A 24,683-nucleotide genomic window follows, 5' to 3' on the forward strand; every position below is an offset into this window, starting at 1 on the left:
TAATTCATTTATTACCATTACATGTTTGGAGCGGTTGTTCTTAGTAAATTATCATATTCATCGTTAAATATATATATTTAATATATTAAGTAATGCTAATTTCAACAACTTGAAACATGTAAATGTACATTTCTCTGCAACAAATGTTAATGAATTTGGCCTTACCACAAGACAGGCACCTTTTTCCATACCTAAAAGCAAGAATTTTCCTTCTAAAAGTTCAAACGCGCCGCATGAAGAACAGCAGACACGTGCTTATGTTAACAACAGTAGTGCAGACATGCAGAGCAGGTAAATGGACACACAACAATAAACAAAAAAATGTTATAGTATTTTGACGGTGCAAAAATCTCCCGGCAGAGTAGACGCTATCCTATTGGCTAAAAACCAAAAATGCAGCATTTACGATATGCCTTCGTCATCTGCCAGAAGAACATGCATCTAGTTCACTGGCATTCAAGAGATGACATGGAAGCTAGACAACAACGTTAATAGCCCTTTCAATATGGATATTTCTCTTAAACAAACGCATCGATTCGCATCGAAGACCTTTGCTAAGACTACGGAGCCACGTCGAGCAGTTCTTTGATCGATGGATGCACTTTTTGGAGCTTCAAATTCTACCATTCTACCGCTTGGAAGCAAAATGCGGTATCATGACTCTGACTGGATTATTCTTCCAGAAGAAATCCATATTCAGTTAGGATGCCTTGAGGGCAGGTAAAACATGGGGAAATTTTGATTTGGTAGTGAAATATCCCTTCAATGCTCGTTTTGGGAAATTGCATTAAAAAAGATGTGTATGAAAACATATTCAATCAATTGTCTAAAAACATGTTTTATTTCATAAAACGTGTCATCTTTGCCGTCAATATGGTTCGTATAATCTCCATGTCTGCATTCCCAAAGAGCAGACATCTGCTTCTTAAAGCAAGATGAGATGAACACATGTATTGCATTTCATTTGTGTGCTCTGAGGAGCAAGTAATTTACAGTTTTTTAATATATACACTGAGGTCTTAAAATATATATATATATATATATATATAAGACCTTTTCAATCTTTTTGACTATACTGGATAAACATTTATTCATTATAAAAATGACTAAATAATAAGAAAAGTCTTTTTTAGTTAGTAAATACATTTCAATGCTCATTTTGTCTAATTTTAAAATATTAGTAATCTTGAGGCCTACTTGGAAGTCAGCTGAGTCCCGGGGTGTCTCCCATGGCCCCCCTGTTGAGAACCACTGCCTTAGTGGCATCTTCTACTGCTATAGCACTTCCATTTTCTAAGTGATAATTTAGTGGCAATTCATCAGAAAGTTACGATTTTGTCCTCTTTGACTGACTAGATGGAAAAGTTTACTAATGTTTTATGCAATATTCCAATTTTATACTTACAGCAAGTCATTTTGAAACTTTGGATGGAAACACAGCTAATGTAATCTTCTTTATCATACTATTTAATCCACCAGGTGACAATCATAGGTTTGATCATATAGGCCGTTTCTCAATTCCAAGAACGCAAAGAACAGACTTGTGATCTCGTGGAGACCGGTCTTGTGAGGCAGCCTCGGAAGAACGAACTCGGATGGACGCGCCGTAGCGACTTCTGGGACTTCAAACGGATTCTGTACGCGCACAGCTGCATTCGATGCATCCTTGATATCCAGAACACATCCAGGTACTTTCATGCGTTCTCTGTTCTTGAGTATTGGAACCGGACTGGGACGGTTATTGATGACGTAGAGCGAGAACACAAGTGGACACAAGACCGCTGAAGAACACGTATTGAGAAACGGCCGTAGAAAATGAATGGCACATCACTCATCATTAATAACACAAGCTGCTAAAGGTCTCGTTCATGTCTACAGCAAAAAAGAAGTTTGAGACAAGTTACTTAGGGGTGTGTTTGCGTCCTTAATCCTAGTTTAATAGAAATAGTCCCAGATATAGTAACAGATTTTACCTACGGCAACAAAGATAAAAAAAACATAGTGTTGGTGGAAAACAGGCATTTTTTCAGGTACATGTAGATGAAAAGATTGATAAAACCAGTTCACAACCTGTACACACTTCGGCGAAAACTCACTGTGCTGGTACAGTGTATAACCTGCTTCCAGACACAGTGCCCATCAACAGAGCGCAGTTAAGATCTAGAGAAGCTCGCTAGGAATGTAGTCGCACCCAAACAAAAGCAAACCGGGAGAAACAAACACACATGCATAATGGGGAAGCAGGAGAAGGCAAATGGCTGACATGCAATGTCACCACTTCATTATTCTGCTCTATATTGACCTTGTCTTTCTGGCGATGCTGTGCAAATCCAAACAGGTCATTCGTTTCTGTGCTTGACCATTTATAGAGTTGGCCAAGTGTTGTACTTTGCAAAGGGAGCATTCCCTTCTTGCCCTGTGTGTGTGTGTGTGTGAGGATGTAAGCTGTGTTTGTGTTGGACTGAGGTTATGAGAAGGAAAGGAAGTCAATTTGCAATCACAAGCTTTTCCTCAAGTCTTTCCTCCGGCTGGCACAGTTCAGTGCCTCTGACTAGCTTTCATACACTGCAATCAGTGCTTCAAAACATCTCCAGGACGGGACTATACATAAACATTCACACACACACGCTCACATACTGTATCTAACCATCTGCATGAGGAAATACCATACACAACTATTGTTTTGATACAAAGGCTAGTTAAGATTGCTTCAGACTAACCCAAACACAACTCTTAAAGGGACAGTTCACCCAAAAATGAAAATTCTATCATCATTTATTCACCCTCGAGTTGTTCTAAATCTGTATACATTTCTTTGTTCTGATGAACGCAGAGAAAGATATTTGGAAGAATGCTTGTAACCAAACAGATTTTGCCCCCCATTGACTCCCGTAGTAGGAAAAGTTACAATGGAAGACAAAAGTGCCCCAGAACGGTTTTCTTTTCTACATTCTTCAAAATATCTTATTTTGTGTTAAACAGAACAAAGAAATTTATAAAGTATTTTTTTGTACCATAATAGTCAATGGTGGCCAAGAACTGTTAGGTTACAAGCATTCTTCCAAATATCTTTCTCTGTGTTCATTAGGGGTGTAAATCGGACAGTTCATCACGATACGATGCCGTATCGATTCTCTGCCAGCGATTCGATATTTGCCGATACTTCGGAAATGTTTGCGATTCGATCCGATTCAATGAATTTAATCGATACTTTGATATTACTGGCCTAGTTTACGCATGCAGATACATTTTCATAACTCACAAATGAAACCAAAATATATAAGATGAACGTTTAGTTAAACTCTTTGAAAACTGCACACACTGTGTGCAAATGGGACATTTACAACAATAAACTATAGTGATTCTGCTAGGACAGTGGGGCTGGATGGCGTCAGGATAATTAACATATTCATGATGTCATCGCGTAGTTTTGTGTGTTGCAACTTCAGACCCGATTCAAAACATATTTTAATACAGCATATTGCCCAATAAAGCCGTTCTCGTGTACATATTGTTTGTTTCATATTTATATATCAAACATGCTTCTCCAGAGATACTCTTATTAAAGAGAGATGGAAAACTATATCTGGACCCCTTTCCTGCATTCCACTGAAGCCAGGGCTGTTATGCTTTTTGTAGGCTTAACATCTAGTGGCTTTGGCTTCTCCTTTCACAGCGTACTAAGTTAGACGCTGAGAGGTAATCCCTGCTCCGGGAAAGCGAGACCTTGCGCTCGCGGGGCAGTAGTACTGCCTGCAATTTCCCACTGAATGAAAGCTAAGGTTTATCCAGTTTGTCTGTATGCGCCTCTATTGAACAAAAGTCCCTAAAATTAGTGAAAGAGTTGCTAACTTCGCAACACTTGCGAGACAAATTAGGAATGAATGGGAAACAGTGAGTCACTGAGAAGCTGCAGCCTGCATTTTTGGTGTGACAGCGCTCCACCGCAAAATGAATCCAGCGAAAACTGAACTAACAAAAAACACACTTATGGACGTTACGTGAGGAATGGGGACACAGAGTGTCAAAATAAAGGTACCTCATATCGATATTTTACGTGTGGTATCGATGCATCATATCGTTAGAAAAATAATCGATACACCCCTTAGTGTTCATCAGAACAAATACATTTATACAGATTTGGAACAACTCTAGGGGGGGCAATGAAGACAGAATGTTCATTTTTGTGTGAAGTATTCCTTTAACTATACTCACTAAAAGTAAAAGAAGCTGTCAATGTTTAATTTGTCCAATCTGTGGTAGCCAAGTTACCACAGCACCCAACAAATTAATATAGTTAGAAGTAGCTACAGTAACTATGGCATTTTGATGGAAACTATGGTTACAATAATACATTTATGCAAGGTAACACATTTTAAAGTTAATTATTTACAAACACCTAAGACAAGTAGCTCTCTAGTGTAAGCAAAGCAGCTATAAAAGTGTTATTGATAAGACACGGCAGTATAATTCATGATCAAATCCATGTTATGCTGCATTTTCATTTACCCCACAGGAAAAACTAAGTCTGCAGATTCCATGTTGGTCTGCCCATGGATGGTCAATGTTTTTCTTCACAAATCACCCACCAAAATAATAACAGCTGAGCTAAGTATAGCTATATTGTAACTAAAGAGAAAAAAAACAGGAGAAAGAGGAGTGTAGAAAAAATATAAGTATTAAGCCAAGATAGGTCGTGAATAAAGGCAAAACAACTTAAAAGTGATCACCCAAAAATGAAAAATCTTTTGTCATTTACTCACCCTCAGATCGTTTCAAACCTGTATAAATTTCTTTGTTCTGCTGAACACACAGAAACATTTACTGCCATAGTAGGGAAAATAAACGCTATGGGAGTCCATGGGGGGTGAGATCTGACATGAGTAAAGGATGACAGAATTTTCATTTTTGGGGTTAAGTATTCCTTTAAATTAATATTTTATTAATAAAAACGTTTTAAGTTTTGTTTTTCTGAGTCCAGATAATGGAAAGAATGATTACAATGAACGGGAATGGCACAATGAATACAACTGATGTGCATATAAGCTATACCGTGACATCTACAGTTGCACACTAAATAGATTTAAAGGAGCCGTATGTAACATTGGCACCTAGCGGTTGAGCTTGGTATCGCAGTCCAAATTCAAAATATTGGCGAGGGCTTTTCCCGGCCCGTCCTCAGAATCGACGCTCGCAGGAGTTGAAAGACACTTAAAGGAGAGTAATGGAAAGCATCAACTCTTACACTAAGTTTATCTGATAATTTATACGTTTGCAGTGGCCTTGTTGTTTGCAAATATAACTCAATCAGCAGCTCTTTCAGAGGTTGTGTTCTCCGGAGGTCGCATTTACGGGCCATATTGCTGTCTCGTTTAAATAACTGCAATAAAATTGTATATTACTCCTCGTAAGTTGTAAAATAATATAGTACTTCTTTCTAAGTTTGCAATGTAATAGTACCGGAAAGGGTGAAATCTGCTATCTCTGACCCAGATCGTTTGTTTGCTACAATATGCTGCGATTGTCGCAAACTGGCAACCGAGCTGTAGAAATACACTAGTGGGCAAATCGTCAGTGGGCGGAGTTACACGGACCAAAACAAAAACAGACATTCCGGAAAGGAATGCACATTTCAGAGTGGAATAACTGGCTATATAGCATTGTTTTTTGGACAAACCAATACATTTTTCCTAAATATCTACGGACATATTAAGGCTTTGTTTTGATTTAATGGAGTAAAATTATTTACAAGAAATTTACAATTCGCTGCTCTTTATTTTGCAAGATTTAAATTTATTTCTTGATTTCTATACCGCCATCCATAGGCACTACCAAGCACTACAAAGTTCTCACAGACAGAAGCTGCATGACATGAGTAATAATCAGACTGCTGTGTCTCAAATGTTGCATGACTCTTTTAATAAGGAACGCACACATCCCACTTTTCTGATGTTTTCATTTCCCTAAAGCTATTCACTGTATGAGCACTTATTATAATGACGTGCCACGGGTTTGTTTAGGATAATAATGTAGAAACCACACACACGGTGCCAGGGATTGTACGCGGCGACTCACCCGCACATGTAAGCCATAACATTTCTGTTTGAGGCTCCAGGGCACATGATTAATATGGTGTGCAGAATATGGTAAGACTATGTATCAGAGGACGCCGTGTTGCCTAGGCACAGGAAAAAATTAACACTGGGCTCTTTGAGTTTGGGCAGTGGATCCAGAGAGCTTGTTGCTGCCAAATGTGCAGCAGTTTTGGAGGTGTAGACAGTTCCTACTGAGAGGTGAGAATTTCTAGTTGCATTTGTGATTTACAAGTGTTGTAGTCTGCATTTCTTACTACGCTCTTAAATGGTTTGATAGAAGAAATGCATTGTGGGTACTTCCCCAGTGCTTTTAAGGCTTATAACAATAATTTACAACACATCTGCTGGTTTGTGCGCCAATGCAAACCTCAAATCTGTAGTGCTTGAATGTTGTAGACCAAAGAATCCATTTCAAACAAAATCAGACCTGTTGATGCTCCATAAGGATCAGAATACATATCAACCTGTGTGGGGTATGAATCTACACCCTTTGAGCTACCAATCCAAATTTTTGACCACTAGACCACACCACACCACACCCCTGGGATTACATATGAAAATGAAGAAAATTGAAAGTTCTCTGAGTGTGTGTGTGTGTGTTTCATATCAATACTGATGGCTGCAAGCAATGCTCATTTAACTCCTGCATGCCAGGCAAAGGACAAATATACTCTCAATGTTTATTTCTCGGTTTTTCCTGAGGGTCTTTACACAGTAATACCCCCTTTACAAAATTGATTAGCAACATTAAGAGGAAATAAATACCACAAGCGGTGCGGTATAAGCAATACCACATATGGCAAATCACTGGGGTCCAAGCAGATGCGAGTTGTGAGGATTTTCAAGTTATTTCTTTCAGCTCTGGGGGTGGAATTTTATTACGTATGGCTTGTGTCCCTAGTTTGCCCTGAGGTTCATACAGTACGAGTTAAGTTTGGAAATTACATTCAGAAGCTATTGGTACATTAGACGATATGACCCATGTCCAAAGGTTTATTGGCTTTTATTTGGCAATAAACTTGAAATCTTTAGAAATTAAATCAAAATTCCTTAAATAACACCAGGAGTCTATATTATATTTCGTGATTGAATATTGTGCAAACTGGACTCATGGCCAAGGAAGAGTTTGCAGTAACGTGCATTGTTCAACGACAAAACATCTGATCTGATCTAGAAATGTAGGCAATTGTAGAGTATCTACAGGGTGAATATTAAAAATCCACATGCCACACTGCTCTTGTTTTCAACCATCACCAAACCTGACAAATGATTCATGTCATGTACCCGGTTGCTTTATACAAACTCGTCACATCATGTCATAGTCCATGTATTCAGAAATGAATGCTGCCTACAGAATGACGTGCCATGTCATGTGCATGAGCTGGACAGGGAGATTAGCATCAAGACCCTGAGGCAAATAAATCTATATGTAAAGCCAGATGTCAAAGGCATATTTTCCAACGCCTTCAAGTCTACCACAAGGAATTCAGAATGCTCAGTTTCACACTACGGTCGTAATCACTGCAACCCAATAAAGTCACCTCATGCATGGCAAACTGGACACCGAGTTAACAGCTCTTACTTTCTATTAAAATGTGTTTAAGTGGTCTAACTGTAGCCGAGAATCAAACTAATTAGGCATCTGGTATTCATTAGGACCTTGTTAAAGCTGTGGACTTCATCATCCATTTATGATGTTCGCCAGCCCAAGAAACCCCAAATGAGAGAGGAGACAGAAAAACTAAGAGGGTGATACCACAGTCACCACTGCTCATCATCTCTAACCATCCTTAAATTGCTGAGGGCTCATCTTTATTCCAGTCAGGTCCGAATAAGCATGTTCGAAGAACCTTTGATATAAAACTCTTCAGCGTGTCACAGAAGTTTAACAGTATGTTAGTATCAGTACACTGTTGTGACCCGTATCCAGTATCAAAGCATGTAACTTGAAATGATGTTAAAGGTAGCAATAATACACTGTCGTTTTGTGACATGTATCCTGCTTTATATCAGGGTGGAAGTCATTTAGTTTTTACATCTTGAGACCTGTGGGATTTTGATGTGCTCTTCAAAGAGCTGGGCTGGTTATTCATGCTTTACCTGATAAAAAGCACCCATGACATACAAACAGAGGCATGTGGAATGCGATACACTGCATCACAGTTTGATACAGTGAGGATGAACGGGAAAGATTTGTAACTAAAGCATCTGGATCAGTAGATGACAGACGCTCAAAACCGATGCACTGAACCTTTGTATCTCTCCACATCTTATTTTCTAAATCACTGTCATAGTAACTGTTAACAAAGATGTTGCTATGATCTCTGGGGGGTATAGGTAAAAAAATGTTTTTTTTTAATCCCTGAACCTTGTTCCTTGTTTACCTTCCTTTCTGATGCTGAAGATGTCTCTATCCATTATACGTTAATGGCACTATACAGCCACAAAAAAAATGAAGAGACCATTTCAAAGACCATTTTCATCTAATCTGAATTTACTATTTATAGGTACATCTAGGTAAAATTATACTTTTTTGTTTTACTCTGTGAACTACTAACAATATTTCTACAAATTTCAAATAATAATATTGAGTTTATTTTTCAGACCTCCAATACTGCAAAGGAAACAAGTTCATATTCACTTTTAAGCAATACAACAGTAATATTTGTACATATATTTAGGGAAAAGTATTTTTTGTTGTGATAACATAAAACATCCCAGTTTTCATGCGTCATGTCATGCTGTCAGTCTTTCACATTGCTGTTGAATGACTTTGTTGAATTTCAACAAAACCATACCTCAGGAGTGACAGACACTGGACTGAAATGGCCCACAATACATCTAGAAATCAAGATTAAATCCAAATGTGGAATGGTCTCTTTTCTTTTTTTCTGTGGCTATAAGTTACACACAATATAAGTCAGAAGATGCCTCTTGCTTGTCTTTTAACATGACTAGGAAAAAGGAAACATGATATCAGAAAGGAAAAAGCTGAAATATTAAACTGCATAAAAATAAACTGGGATAAAAAAAGTCACGGCAGCTGACAGTATGTATGAATTCTGTACAGTATGAATTCTGTATAGTATGTACATGAATTTCAAGTTTCCATAAATTGTTTCCATAAATTGGATTGTGAACATTAAAGTACAATATATCTAGTACACCAGATCTTATTTCACAAGGGAAAAGGATTTTCCGTGGTACTGTATGCTCTCATTAAATCTTAAATTTCATTTTTAGTGAGGCTACAAAAAATACAGTATATGGAGCCTGACCTGACAGAGCAGGAAAAAGATTCCTGGCTACCTTGACAATCTGTGGAATGTTGTCACTTCATTCAGATCTTTTCTGTAAAACTGCAACAAAAACAACCTTATTATCTCTGCAAAAAGCTGCCCCATAAACCCCAGCAGGTTTGTGTCCATCACATCAGTTGCCATGGTAGGGGGCAGGAAAGAACCGGTATAATTCCCTCTAATAAAGCAAGAGACCTTGAGATTTAATCAATGGCACCCCTAATAGTGCCTAACACACTTTCAAAGCCAAGTTAAACAGAGTTCCATGTTTCAAATCCAACTTGAAATAGCGCACTGTCCCAATAGAGCATCTCAGGAAACGAGAAAAAGGAAACGTGGGAGGTGGAAGACAGACCAAGCCAAAAATGATTTTAGTGAGTGCTCAGCTTCTTAAATCTTCCTCTTGGAGCACTCGGAGGACGAAAAGACACTGGTGGGAAATGGACTTGTTTTGAGGCTGGAAACAGCAACTGAGCCTGTATTTGTGTTCTGAGGCAGAAACCGCGAGCAAGCGCTCCAATGAGCCACACCCCCCGAGTAAGTGTTATCCAGTATGTGCAAACACGCACTATCCACGGTCTGCCATCAATACGCGTATAACAGAAGATGATCAGGGCCACTCCACCCAAATGTATAAATGAAGAGAGACAGATATAAAGAAAATGGAAACAGAGTGTCACAGAACTGTTCTGAATAGAAACAAGTTATTGGCTCACACTCATGTTGTTCCAAACCCATATGACTGACTTTGTTCTGTGATACACAACAGAAGAATTTCTGAATTCTGTGCCAGTCACTGTTTTCATCCAATTATAATGAACTTAGAAAGAATCATAAAAAGTGTTCGCCACAACTTTTTGAAGCTTGGAAGCTTCAGTCACCATTCACAGTAATTGTATAGAAATGTAACCAGTGTTTCCGTTCCCACATAAGTCATTAAGGTTTGGGACGATACATTTTTTAAATTCTTTGAAGATGCTTACAGAAAATGTGTGTGCGCACGTGTATGCAAAATAAATCTCATGTATCTCCATTATTTCATCATTTCCATTTTTTCAATAACCATTGTTATTGGTCACTTTTTATGTTTTTCCGTGGATTTTGCAAATATTTTACCAATAAAAAGTATTAAAAAGACCATGTCAATTTTGACAAAAATGTGTTTAATATTTGTGCGTGTTTATATATTATTTTTAATAAATACAATGTTATTTCCATTTCCTGAAAAGCAGTGGTTTTGAAAATACAAGGTTTCCATCCAACAGTGATGATATGATCCCTTTGAAGGTCCAGTGTATGAAATTTAGCGGCATTTAGTGGTGAGGTTGCAAATTGCAAATAGCTCGTTCTGATGTAATAAAAACATAACGCTTCATTGTGTAAGGTCTTTATACACCTCTGAAGACATAGTTATGTATACTATATTGCACTTCTGTCAATAGATCCTCCAAAAAAATGACATACTGGACCTTTAATGCAATGTTCCTGGATGCGTGTGTGTTTGTGCACAGGTGCATGTAAACCAGCACACTCCATAGCTTATTTATATCTCAACCCTTAAGCTTTTCACAGGACGAGGTTTGCTAGTATGGAAACCCACAGCGACCACAAAACGGTCGACTCAGGCAACCAGGCTGGGCAATGGGGCACTAATAACTATGGTACGGGGAATGATTCGTTGCCAAAGCCACCGTAGGTTTGGCTGCACATCTTAATGGACTGAACAGATATTCTCTCCTCCGTCACACTTGTTCTCCTCCCTCTGTTCTCCTTTCTGAAGGTGTATGCAGTAAACAGAATTAGTCCCAACTGACAAAGACACCATTCCCCAAGAGATGATGGGAAATGGAGGAAGGCTAAGGAGCGAATGAAAGTACAAGGCTACTGAGACCCTCTGCAAATAAAATAATCAGTTGCAAGCTGATGAATAGCTTTAATACTATTTCCAAGAGTCTGGGCACAGTGTTTTATTTACCCCTTTAAGGAAAAAATACATGCAGGGGAAATCAATACAGCAGCAGAAAAAAGTTCAACAAAATAATACTTACCCTAAATAAAGGTCTAAACATTTATAAAATGTACATTTAAAGAGCTACTCTTTTGGTTAAAGTTTTCAGACAGCTTTCAAAATGGGCACCAGACAGTGTGAACACATGGACAACCATATCTCAGTGTATAATGGTCTGATTGTTTTAAAATTACAGGAGGTATTTAATAACAAACACATCAATTGTTTAAGACATCAAGTAGGTTTACATTATTGTCTTTTTATAACCTGAGCTCAAAGGTGGAAGTGTGCTGAATGGTACGTTAGCTTAAAGCCTGAGTAGGCAACCCTGTCCGGAAACGTTTTTTGTCATGCTGGTTGGAAGTCTCTTAACATTTTGATCGCAATCAATAAGTAAAGTGATACATTGGTATTTTTATAATTATACAGTATATCGTCTGTGAAAGGCGTAGGACCAAAAAACGTTTGCCCAATCATTGCCCTCGGTTTTTCAGCCAGTAGGAAGCAGAAATCAATCCTGTTTTAGAGTCTTTCAACAGAAACGCGATCGGACTCCATCTCATCAACCCTTCTTCTGTTCGTGTTTGTCGTCATCTTCCATACGTCACTCAGGACTTCTCCATCACCCTCTCACAGAACCATCGAGAAGACTGACAGAGAGCGAGACAGAGGTGGAGAATGGTACAATAACGGCCTCTGTGCCAGTACGCCGGTCGGGCCGTGAGGAAGGGAGCTCAACGAAAGCAGTGTGGACAGAGAGAGAGAGAGTTATGAATAACCCTTCCTCTGCCCATCTCCACCAGACTCGAGTGCACAAGGACGGGCCTGTGCCTCAGAAGGGCGAGAAAACCAACACCACACACCTCGAACGCATTGCATCAGAGCCCCTATTGTATATGCCACTTTTCTCAGGATACTCTACACCTCTCCATGCAGGACTAATGGATTTTCCACTATCTTTCGCTCTCCTGGTCCACTCTCTTCCTCTCTGGAGACTACCTGCTTTCTCTAACATGCACTATACAAAGATCACAGAGGACCATAGGAGAGAGAGACCCCTGCTAACAGGCACAATGTATGTATACATCAGTATGAGGGTGACAGACAACCAAATAGTAAGCTACAAATAGTAAGACGACTAACTTACTAAGTGCATTTATTCAGAGCAATAAAAGTAGCCTGGCTGTTTAAAGAAACGTTTCTATTTGCTAGGTTTTTAAACACTGTTTTTATAAGAAAACAGTGTTATATACAGTCTGTCCTGTTGGGAAATTGTTTCTCTTCACTTAATATTATCCCTGCCCATTTTTCAGATTTTTACGCAAATATTTAGTTAAAGGCTACTGCGTCAGCTCCACTATTCTTTGTCGCTTCATAAAATGAAGGTAGAACCACTGGAGTCACATGCACTATTTAAACGACATCTTTACTAACTTTCTTTTCTTTGAGTGTACGTTACTATGCTGTGTATGCGGGGTTAGAAAGCTCTCAGACTTCATCAAAAATCAAGCGTATAACGCGAGTTCTGACAGGTCACTTGAGTCAAATTTGCATCAGCTGATCAACATCTACCTATAAAAATATGACATCACAGCTTCTGTTTTAAATGTATTCAGCTATCACCAGCTTATTGCCTTCCTCACAAGCAAATAACCCTCCTCCATCCCCAACTCCACTTGACATTTACAATCAGGATTCGACTTTCTGATATTTCACTTCATAAATCTAGATTACATTTTAATTGCAATTAAGAACTAATGACATCTATTTGTTCTGTTCGGTTTACTCTAAGGGGGGGATTATCCGGTCTTCCATTATGGCTGCCCGAACGGGCAGGGAGTTTTGCCCAGAACAGAACCATACCACCAATCTAAACTATAAGCTAATCATTTTTTGACGATAGCGATCCTGACAGAACTCTCTTAATTATTTCTGAAGATAAACGGAGGTCTTGCGATTGTGGAAGGACGTAAAGATGAGCAATTTATGACAGAATATTCTCTCTTTGGTGAATTAACCCTTTAAATACCATGTACTGTAATATTACCGTTTACAATTCATTTATATATTGTAAATGAGGGTTATATTACTCAACTCTATATTTTACACGGTCAACCTAAACAAAACATACTGATCATTTAAAAAGCGTTATAATAATTCAATCTGGTAACTATGTAATTAAAACCAAAACAGTTTAAGTGTGATGTTTGTTTGTAGCTTGTATTGTAGCTAACTACATTTTCCAGATGGGCATTTAACTGTGGTTTAGCTTTGTTTTAATTTAGCTTGGCAAGCTACACCTCAGCTGGTCCAAAATGGTGCCTGACAACTGCTTTGGGGATCCCACTTTGGACCAGCTAAGGTTTAGGTCCCGCCAAACAACAACCTGATGAGTTCTGGGAACTCGTCAGTACTTGTTTGAGTGTACAAGAATGGCAGGGAGAGAGAACTAATTTCTGGAAACACATTTTGCTTTCCATGAAACAATCCAGCCAAACCACACAAAACGAAGGAACTTCACAGCAAATCATGCCACACAATTCCAAAATAATAGCACACAAACACACATCTTTGACAAAGTCTATGTTAAAGGGGCAGTTTACACACAAAAAAATCTGTCATCATTTATTCACCCTCATGTTGTTCAAAACTTTCTTCTGTGGAACACAAAGGAAGATATTTGAGAAATGTCTGGTTTTGTGTTCATACAATGGAAGTCAATGGGGGACAATGTTGTTTGCTTACAAGCAACATGCTTCAAAATATCTTCTTTTGTCTTTTGCTAAAGATCAGACAGCTTTGAAATGATGTGAGGGTGTATAAATGAATTTAAATTTTTGGATAAACTATCATTTTAATTGCTGAAGCAAACTTAGAATAAAAGAATGCAAATATTCCCTAAAGAAGACTCAGAGGAAACAGTCGGATGAAGGGATTCCAGTTTGAGGATGATAAACGAGAAGAGAGACGGAAGGAATCTTAAAATTCTTGCTCAAGTATGTGAGGAAACGATCTCACCCTCTCTGGCACCAGCTTCTATTCGGCTCGAACAAACAGCACTATTGCACTAGACAGAGTTGCATGACAGGCAAACATAAAAGACTCAAGATTCCTGATAGTCTGCTGATAGTAAAGACCAAACAGACCGCTTACCAGAGACAGTACAGTAAATCAGCCCTATTGCTACACCTCATTGGTTGCGTCCTTGTTCCTGCTTTTCAGCATCATTTGATCCAGTGAGTGCATTATTCCAGAACATTCCCTTTTATATGTAATCCATTGTTTGGCACGGTTTACTCCAGCTTTCCCCTCCACTATAAACATACACACTCGCTAGCAAAACAATCTAAAAAACAGATGCCCCTCTACCCTGTAACTAAAGCTGCACTATTTGAAAAAAATCATACAGTAGTTATGACACAAATATTGTGATTATGATTCAAACTGAGACACAATAAATACTTACATCAGACAGAGTTATGTGCTATATATTTTTATACTGTATTCAATGGCAGCATTTTGTGGTTTTAATCATTGCAAAAGGCAAAGACTGCCAATTCAGATTCCACTTGGATTAACTGTGCAGCTCTTAACCACTACTTCATGTTATTTTTCTGTCAGAACATGAGACTTGAAAACATCTAAGAGGAGTGAAGAATGAGAGAAATGTTTTGATTGTTCAGAGATTGAGATCTGCTATGAACAGAAGGTGATGACCCTCATTTGGAGGGTTGATGTCGGTAGTAAATTAACCGTGAGCTCCAAGCACGATGGCTTAGATTTACTGGGAGGCCTGAAATTAAATGTTTGTGTCGTGGGGTTGAAATAACAGTGTCATGCTTTAAAGTGGAAAGTATCCTCAGGGTGTCTTGAAGATAGTTGTTAGGTTCTGCTTACAACAGTTAGCTCACGGGACACACACACAGTGAAGACACGCATCAAGAAGTGAAATGTAGTGGGACTGACTATATATAAACTGCCCTTTTAGGCATTAAAAACAAGGTCTGACATGTTTAAAAGCATTCATGTTTTTGAACATTTTTTGTTCCATTACCATAACAGCCTAATATGTCAATACCATAACCGGTTTCGCTTAAAAAAAGATAGCAAAACACACCTTTTTATTCAATATACTTTAATGAAGTATCTTTTTACAGAAAATTATGAATGTAACATTTTTTGGTAACACTTTACTTAAAGCATACATGTATAATACCTTATAAAAGTAGTCTGAATGTATTAATTCTGCCTTGTAATGCACCTTATAATTAGGGCTGTGCAAAAATATAGATACATGTAACTATCGCAATAAAAAAAATTTAGATAGTAGAGGTATCACTATCGATACACTATCGATATTTTTTTTTTAATCATGTCATATACATACGGCCAAAAGTAAGTGGAAGTGAGCATTGCGAAAAATATAAGAACGCTTGGAGCTCTCAGAGCTGATGTGTGGGTATGCTTTGGTTTTCAAAATAAGTCATGGAGTAATGAGTTATATAAAATAATGCTGTTTGTAGGCTTCGCAAGTCATGACAAGTCACTTGGCTACTGCAGTGCATTAGACAAAAAGTTTATTAAGAAAAGTAACAATGACATTTATTGTGCTTTCACGGATGTGACACCAGCACATTTACAGCACGGATGAAGCAGGGGTTTATTCTGCCCATGTTCAGTGTTTTAACTGTAATGCACCACAACAGCCAAGTGACTTGCGTGAGCCACCTTATTCCCCTGTGCTACCCACTTGAGGGGCGCAATCCACAGTTTGAGAACCCAAACCTCTGATCTAAAGGTCCATGCATCGCACATCATGGCCACTCTGCAGAGGTTAGGGATGTTTTTACACTTATCCTTACAGAAAACCCCCGGTGGTGCACAGCATGTTGTATTACTAGCTCTACTTTTTACATTTTCTATTTAAAGTATTGCAATATATCGCAAATGTGTATCGTATCGAAATACATAGCAATATATTGTATTGTGACCCATCTATCGTGATATGTATCGTATCGGGAGGCACTTGCCAATACACAGCCCTACTTATAATGCATTGTAATGTCTCATGAATAATTGTAGAAAACAAAGTTTATCTTTATTATTTATATCAAATAATGCTTATTTATCTGGGTTTTTTTTACATTTAAAATCATTACTGCCATGATGTTTCAATGGTTTCGTGAGAATGACCTATATACGTATATATGTCCATCAAAAGAGTTTTCAGTGAATAATTAAAATTTGGGTCTGTTCATCACACAAAGCAGATAGAATTAGACCGCATTTACAGACTTTTTAAAAGATTTTTTGCAGCTTTTTATCATTTTGGAGTTCACCAATCTTGTGAAAGACATGACGGTGAGTAAATGACCATTTTCTTCCGAGTGAACACCCATCCTTTTTTAGCTCACTATCTTTGCACACAAACCTACACAACACAAAATGCCTTGAATAAAAGATTGGGCTGACAAGTCAATGTGTTTATCTTCATGACAACCGCTCTCAAGCCTCCCATGAACTTGGCTTGGAAGTGCTAAAATTGCCGTCTGTAAAAGGACTGACCGTGTCTGACTGGGGAATTGGGATTATTTTTGTATTTAACAAGCCGTGTCATGAATGTATGTTTATTTAACATCCAAAGCACTGATAAAATGACTGGAATGTCTTTAGCCATCAAAGGTCCTGTCTGTTTTTTCCTGGTCTGACATCTGCCTTCTAGAAATGTCTGTGGGACTGAGGTTGTTACTAAATAGCTTACATATTTCACAATAACTTTCCCACAACTTTATGTGCTGTATTTAAGATTTCGGGACTGGCTCTGGAAGTCTCTCTCTCACTCAGATCACCCGTTCTCCTACCATTTTAAAATGCCACTTGGGCAGCAATAATCCAAGCGAACATTTATAATGAACCTAAAACAAGCTAAATTGAAGGTCAAACACATTGTTTCTTTCCAGCATCACAACAATGTTCCAGATTAAATATTTTCAGGTTGTGTTCAGACGAACGTCAGCATGACAAGGTGACCTTTTCTAAAGTTTATATACTTGCGCCCGCTATGAAAATATTGCGAGCGCTAACCCTTTTATTGCGGCATTTCGGGATGCTATTTGCAGATGGAAACCATAATCTCATTTCCTTCAAGCACAATCCTTGGAGCCGGGGCTCATTGTGAATAGACAACGCTGTTAAATGGTGCCTCTGAAAACCTGCTTTTCCATGAAGTCATATACATGCAGAGACTAAGGGATTTATAGGCCCATTTCAGGAGTAGAGGAGAGCAATGGCTTGCCGTGAGAAGACTCAACATACCATAATCCATGAACATGAACACACATGGAACCTTCTTAGACACATTAGGCTGAACTAACATCAATGATCCACTGCAGATCTCATCAGACATACCAGATTTCATCTCATGTTCAGGAGCTTGTTTTTATCAGCCTGTCCAATACAGATTCTATAGTAAGATTACATTTGGGTGGCTATTAAGACGGTTTATTTTTTTACTGTTGAGGCCATCTAAACACTAGTGTATAAAAGTTAAAGCAATAAGACATTTTAACTTCCATACTCCAATACATTGTATTTTAACTGAGCTTGTCAAACCCTTCAGATCCATTTGTTGTTCTGTATTGTGGGTCAGTATAGTTCTTCAGAGAGGGGTCCTACCTGAGAGAGGGGTCTGGACAGTCTGTGACGCTCCACACTTCTCTCCTCCGATGACCAGGAATGAAACTGCAGGCTGAAAAAGGAGAAATTGTAATTTAAGTAAACTGGTGCGTTTTGAGACGTTTCCGCTAATCTAAGAGCAAACAACAATTGACTTAGTTACATAAAATGTTTTTTAAATAATTCAGATACCAAGTTGACCAAATGTAATAGTCCATATGCTGAAATAGGGTTTCCATGTTAAAATAAACTATTGGTGATTTGGTGACAGTATGAAAAGCAGTGTATGGATTAAGGCCACTGGAACTAGAATCGTCATGTAACCCAGGGCCAGTTCCATAAACATAGCCGTTAAATTAAGACCGTTTCTTAACAACTAGTCTCAATTAGTGAGGACTAATAAGTCTTACTTTTAAGATCTACCTTTTTATATGACTAACTTATGACCAAGTCTTGAAGGGAAAAAAGGGATGACTTTGATGCTGCTGGAGAAATAGTGGAATCCCTTTCTCCCAAAACGTTATTCGTAACTAACAATTGTTGTGAATATGTGACCTTGGTGTGAACCAGCCCTTACAACCAACAATACACACCCGACAGCCCTTAAATGATGTCCACAAAATCAAATACCATGCAAGTATTAACAGGGTTAAAAGTGGTGTTAATCTTTATTTGAAGCATGGATCATATAGCACAACATGAACAATAATATTCAACTGTGCTACAATGCCGGTAGTTAAAATCTGCATTAGTAACACATGAATCTAGTCATTATCCCTCACTAAATCCAATCCAATCTGCTTCATCTGCACTGACTCGTGGAATGTGCTGAAACTCTAAGATGTCAGAGCCTCACAGTGCTGAAGCTGAGGAGAACAGGTGAAGAGGAGTTCACGTGTGTGTGCGTGTGTGTGTGCGCGTATGTACACGCAAGGCCTTCAGGGCACAGACAAGTGAACGTTTAATCTACAGTGAAATTCTGAATTATGTCCTGTTGCCTCTGGATCAACTCTTTGCAGATACAAGGAATATGATTTACACAAACGAATGCTTTGAACCTCTGGAAGAATCCTGAGGAATTCTACAGTATTCTGTAGAAATATTGAATCTGATCTCTAATCAGAGTTATGATGTACCTCTTGTTGGTGGGTGTGATCCTACCCCCCTTGCGGTCCGGGCTGGATGGTGACTCTGGAGAATACGGACCGGGGGACAGAGAAGCTGGGCTGGAGATGGTGTATTCTTTGTAGTTCTGGTTCTCATCTCGACTCACTTGCACGGCCTCCTGCATAACCAGTATGAAAAACCACAGGTATTTATATCTGCCTGGATCAAAAATTCAGGCGATATTACATTTATTTACATTCATGCAGTTGGCAGATGCTTTGTCAAAATGATTTACAGTGCATTTAATGTGCATTCCCTAGGAATCAAACCCATGACCTTTGCACTGTTAACGCTGCTCTTCCAGTTAAGTGACGGGAACACTCTTGATCAAACTTGGCAGCGCAGCTTCAGTCTTTTCTTTTGCGACATACATCTTAAACAGCATCAAGTGCACTGCACTAAAAGACAGCCAAAGTTTTTCTTTTTTTTGTCAAGTTCTCACATGGTCGAACAGAAGGACTAGAAGACCTTTGGGGTTGACAGTCCTTCAGAATCAGAATATCCATTACAACAAACATCCATCAGCAGCCCCTTATGCACGTAAAATGCAGGAACTTTCTGTGATTTATAACAATCCTGAGTTCCTTTCACATGTCACGGTTACAGTCAGAAATGAAAAAGATGATAATGTAGACTTCAATGTCTTGTTTCAGCCCAAACGGAGTCTGACATACAGTAAATCTCAGTCAAATGGTAAGATAAGACAGGGGTTGATCTTTTCATAATAGAAACAAGACATGCACAGCTAAATCGGAGAACATTAACTCTCGGGTCAGCGGTTTGGGTGAGTACAGTAGCTGCAGCCATGATGCACCATCATCTCCTTTTTGGCTTTTCACTTTGTAAATGTGATTAAGCCCCCATTTACATGCAAATCTCCACAGTGATTACCAAGAAAAGTTCAAATTGATACCTTGATATGCAAAAATATACTTTTAAGTAAAAAAAACTTCTACTTGTGTTTTATTTTTTTAAAATAACTTAATGAAACTATGAGAGGAGAGTATTAAAATGAATCACACAACGCAATTTACTAAGGTTTGCGCTCGTCATTGTACTGGTAACCTACAGAAATTTTCACTCCCATCGGCGCTTTTTTGAAATTTGAATTTTGCCCCGTTTAGTAAATCTGCCCCGAAGAGTACATTTACACAGCAATGACGCAGTAAAAATCGGATCCCTGATTTTGACATGCTAAACTGCATCGTTCCCTTTGGGTTTTCCAAACATCTGAACAATTAATTGTTGCAGGTTTAAAGGAACACTGACCTGGAAGCGGCCCACCAGTTGCTCTGTGGAGGTAATTCCATTAGTCTGACCGGGAGGAGGTGAAGCAGGCCTGTGTGGAGAACAGTAAACATGAGCACTTATACCTTTTCTTCACTTTCTTGTGGTTGAACGCACTGAATGGTTCCTGGTTTTGAATGTGGCTTACTGGGTTACCTGTACAAATTTCAGCAAGAGAGCTGTTGTACAGAATATAAGCATGGCTTTACTGCAGAAAAACAGAGCTGTGTTGATTTTTTTTATATTTATATACACCATAAATCTGGAATCTAATGGAATCTCAAGTAGGGATGCTCCCATAACACTTTTTCGTTTCCCGATCCGATACCTGAATTCTGAGTATCGCCCAATACTGATCCGATCCGATACTAGCACTGTTTTTCCTGATTAGTTGTAGAATTCTATGTCTTTTATTGCCAGAGGTGGATAGTACATGCATATAAGTATTTTTACTTTCAGGTACATTTTCAAATATCTGCACTTTATTAGTGTTTTTACTTTAGAACATTTTTACTTCACATTTTAAAGCATATCATACTTTTTAATCCACTACATTTCATAAACGAATGTTGTTTTTTTAACATTTTAATGCTCGAGTACATTAAAATCTACCACCTTCTTTTACTGAAGCATTTTTACTTTTAAAAGTAGAAAGGTACTGGGTTTTTAATGTACTGAAGTACTGTATTAAGGTACAAAACGTGTAAAAATGTATTTATGAAATGTACTGGAAAAAGTAGGCCTAGGCTATGTTCGCAATAATGTAGTGAGACAATTTTTTCCCAGAGTAAAAACGGTCTCAAAGTACAGATACTTAAAAAATTGATCGTTTTGTTCCACGTGACAAACAACAGCGTTCTTGTGCGTTTGACCACGGGGTTTCCCATTGGCATAACATAACGTTGTGAAAACACTAAGCTTCCTTCAATAAACTGAAAACCCCAGGTTAATACCAAGTTATCCCATAATGACTTTGGCTACAAATGAACCTACAAGTCAAGTGGTCAAGTACGACTGCCATGCTACAACATTATCAACACTGCCTCTCTCTAGGAATTAAGGATAGCAACATTTGTTTTAACCACAGTGTCTCAAACGTGATGTGGACATTGGTTCCATTTAACCAAAAGCAGAAAGCTTAATATGTAGATTGAATCTGACAGTGAAAAGACAACACAGACTTGAGCAGCAGCAGAACTCCTGACCACGAAGCACCACACGTCTGAATATGTCTATTTATCTTCAAATGAATCACTGGCCTATGTTCAAGAAGACAGAACGCGCTTCATGGGGAAGAAACGTCACACAAGGGTCTGATTCAGCACTGGTGCTCTCAAATGGTGACTGGTAATCTCAAACCCAGAACAGGCTTAAGGAAGAACTACAGTAAATAATACAGTTTTAAGGGGAACTAGTTAAATTTTCCATCCTACTGAATGCAGAAGTTATTACCTTTTAATAAACCTCAACTATGCTAACACCTCATGTTGTTCAATTAGTTAACATTTCAACTATAAGATGTAGCTTGCAAGTGACAGCCTGCATGCATATGCTCTGCTTTACTGTATGTTCGGCTATGACATTGCAGTTATTTTGCTTTAATTGTGATAAAACTGAGTTAGAAGGATAGCTCAACCCCCAAGATCAAATCAGTCATCGTTTATTCATCATCATCATCATGTGGTTCAAAACCTGTATATAACTCTTCTGTGGAACACAAAAGAAGATATTTTCAGAAATCTCTCAGTGGTTTTGTGTCCATACAATGGAAGTCAATGGGGTCAATGATGTTTGGTTACTTATTTTCTTTCATGTTCTGCAGAAATGATTTCGGTAACTCTATAACAAGCTATACATTATAAGATAACTTTGTCAAAGTTCCTTATTCTTCAGCAACTTTGGGTTGTGTGAGAGATTACATGCATTCTTTGAAAGGTGTTTCATCAGAGCATGACAATGCGACACATGTGCTGCAGCATTCTGACCATAGTTTCATTTTTTTGAGATAAAATCATTACACATGCGGTCTGTATGAGGACATAAGCGGAAAAAGACAGAGGGAGAAAGCAAAAGAGCGAAAAAATTAAAACCACATGAGACAAACATCAAAGGCTCTTCACCAGCTGGAGAAATCTGTCAGGGGTCATTCATAACTCAAAGCCAACAGTTACAACTCATTTGAGACAACTGAGGTGCTTTTAAGACCCCCTGACCAATCAAAACATTACATTATTCCTTATACAAAGTATAACATAATTAACATAATAAATATTAAGCAATAAACATGTCGTAACAAAAAAAACTGAATTATCATAGAGGTAACACTGAATAGCATTTGAAGTAATGTTGGTAACTTTATGCATCACTAGCATGAACACACTGGTTTCAGTGATGATAAACTGGCAGACTGCCACTGGTCTGGGTCTTAGAGAAATACATACTATACATTTGTTTCTAACTATGTGCAATCCCCTGGGATCGAACCCATGACCTTGGCGTTGCTAACGCCATGCTTTAACCACTGAGCCACTGTAAAGAAACACTACGTGCCTGCACACATACGCATACCCTGTTTTAAACTAAAAGCACTTTTGATAAACTTTGTCGGCGTTTATGCGTGTTTATAGTTTTTGTATAAATACTATGCCTCCACTGGTCGTAGTTGTGCAGTAAATCTACTTTTTGCTGCAGGCATGAATATAACACGGCACAAACATACAGCATGGAGGCCGGCATTATTGTTTTGGGAATACTCGCACATGCCTACAGACTGAACATGTAATACGCATGCGTATGTCATCATCGTTTTTGCAAAACGCCACCTTCAAAGTTTACACGGAGACGATAATGCCATCGTTTTCAAAAACTCGCACTTTGAGACCCGTTTTCAAAACTTTGCGTTTTCAGTCCCCCAAAACGTCGTTGTCGTATAAATGAACAGCCAAAACACATAAAAAGTTTTCCATTTTAGTTGAAAACGGTCTTGTGTAAACGGCCTCTGAGTTACAGACATTTTTTAATGTTTATGCAGGCAAGTATACGTGTAGATCAGATGGATTGTTCTAAAAAAAATGAAGGGGGGCAGGTAGACACTCACATAACTCTTGACTATTATGACCACCGTTTCAGCTAAAAGAGGGCAGACACACACCCTCTTCCTCCAATACTGTGGGCTACAGGAGGTATACACACACAAATAGAGAGTGTCATTGTTGGCCCAGTGTTGTTTCTGGCCTGGTCAGAGACATGAGGTCAGAAAGGAAACATGTACCTAAGGACACAAGGCCACAAAACCAATGCGTGTGCGCACTTTCATTGTGTGCGTGTGTTACCTTTCCACTAGCAGGTTCAGCTGTGTCGTGCAGCTCTTGATTTTGTTTTGTGCTTCTACATTCAGCATATCGCTGGTGTCCTGCCCATTAATCTCCATGATGATGTCACCAGGCTGAAGACAGGCCGTCTCTGCCTTACTGCCAGTGTTCACCTTAAACACACCAAAATATTACAGTCATGTTAAATGTGAAAATGTCATGTTAAAATTTTCACTTAAATTCATTTAAATTTAGTTAGTGAGTAGTATAGCTGTTTGAGCAAAAACAACATCTGCCGAGTCGCAACTCTCAAGTTCACAGAAAAGAATGATATTTTCTTGAACAGAAATCACTTTTTAAAGACTACAATGAACTTTTTCTTTTGTTAGTGACATCAAGAATTTCATACATTTAGTATTTTAAAATACATTTTATTTAGGTTAAGTGCGTGTCATGTATCTGTGGGGTCGATATATATAACACATTACATCATTGCTACAATTTGCACATAACAGGAGGGTTAATTGATGTTATTCTGAATCATGTGTTTACATGTCAATCGTAAAGTCCATATTATATAACTGTTCTTAGCACAAAAAGCCAAGCGGCAATGGTGATGCTGATGGTGTATTTGCACACTGCATCACATGTTTATACACACTATTGGTGTTATTTAAACAGAAATAAAGACTTAAGCTAGGGAGTTGAATATCCTAAAGAATGGAGTGTAACAAGAAGCTAAATATGTACAAAAGAAGTAATTAGATGCGAGCTGCTCTTATAGGCGTTACAGACAAATAAAGGCTCAACCCACACCCCCCACCAACTTAAAACACCCCAA

General features: G+C 38.4%; 1 protein-coding gene across 1 annotated transcript in view; it reads right to left on the reverse strand.

Annotated features, from left to right (window-relative positions):
• Positions 1–24,683, reverse strand: part of pdlim2 (PDZ and LIM domain 2 (mystique)) — a 69,191-nt gene that overhangs the window by 17,005 nt on the left and 27,503 nt on the right. Inside the window, exons 3-6 of the mRNA XM_057356933.1 lie at positions 23,864–24,015; positions 20,514–20,583; positions 19,214–19,362; positions 18,078–18,150 (exon numbers count right to left, since the gene is read on the reverse strand). Of these exons, the coding sequence (XP_057212916.1) occupies positions 18,078–18,150; positions 19,214–19,362; positions 20,514–20,583; positions 23,864–24,015 (444 nt within the window). The remainder of the gene's footprint in view (positions 1–18,077; positions 18,151–19,213; positions 19,363–20,513; positions 20,584–23,863; positions 24,016–24,683) is intronic.

This window comes from Triplophysa rosa, linkage group LG17, assembly GCF_024868665.1.
Source record: "Triplophysa rosa linkage group LG17, Trosa_1v2, whole genome shotgun sequence".
Lineage (NCBI taxonomy): Eukaryota > Metazoa > Chordata > Actinopteri > Cypriniformes > Nemacheilidae > Triplophysa > Triplophysa rosa.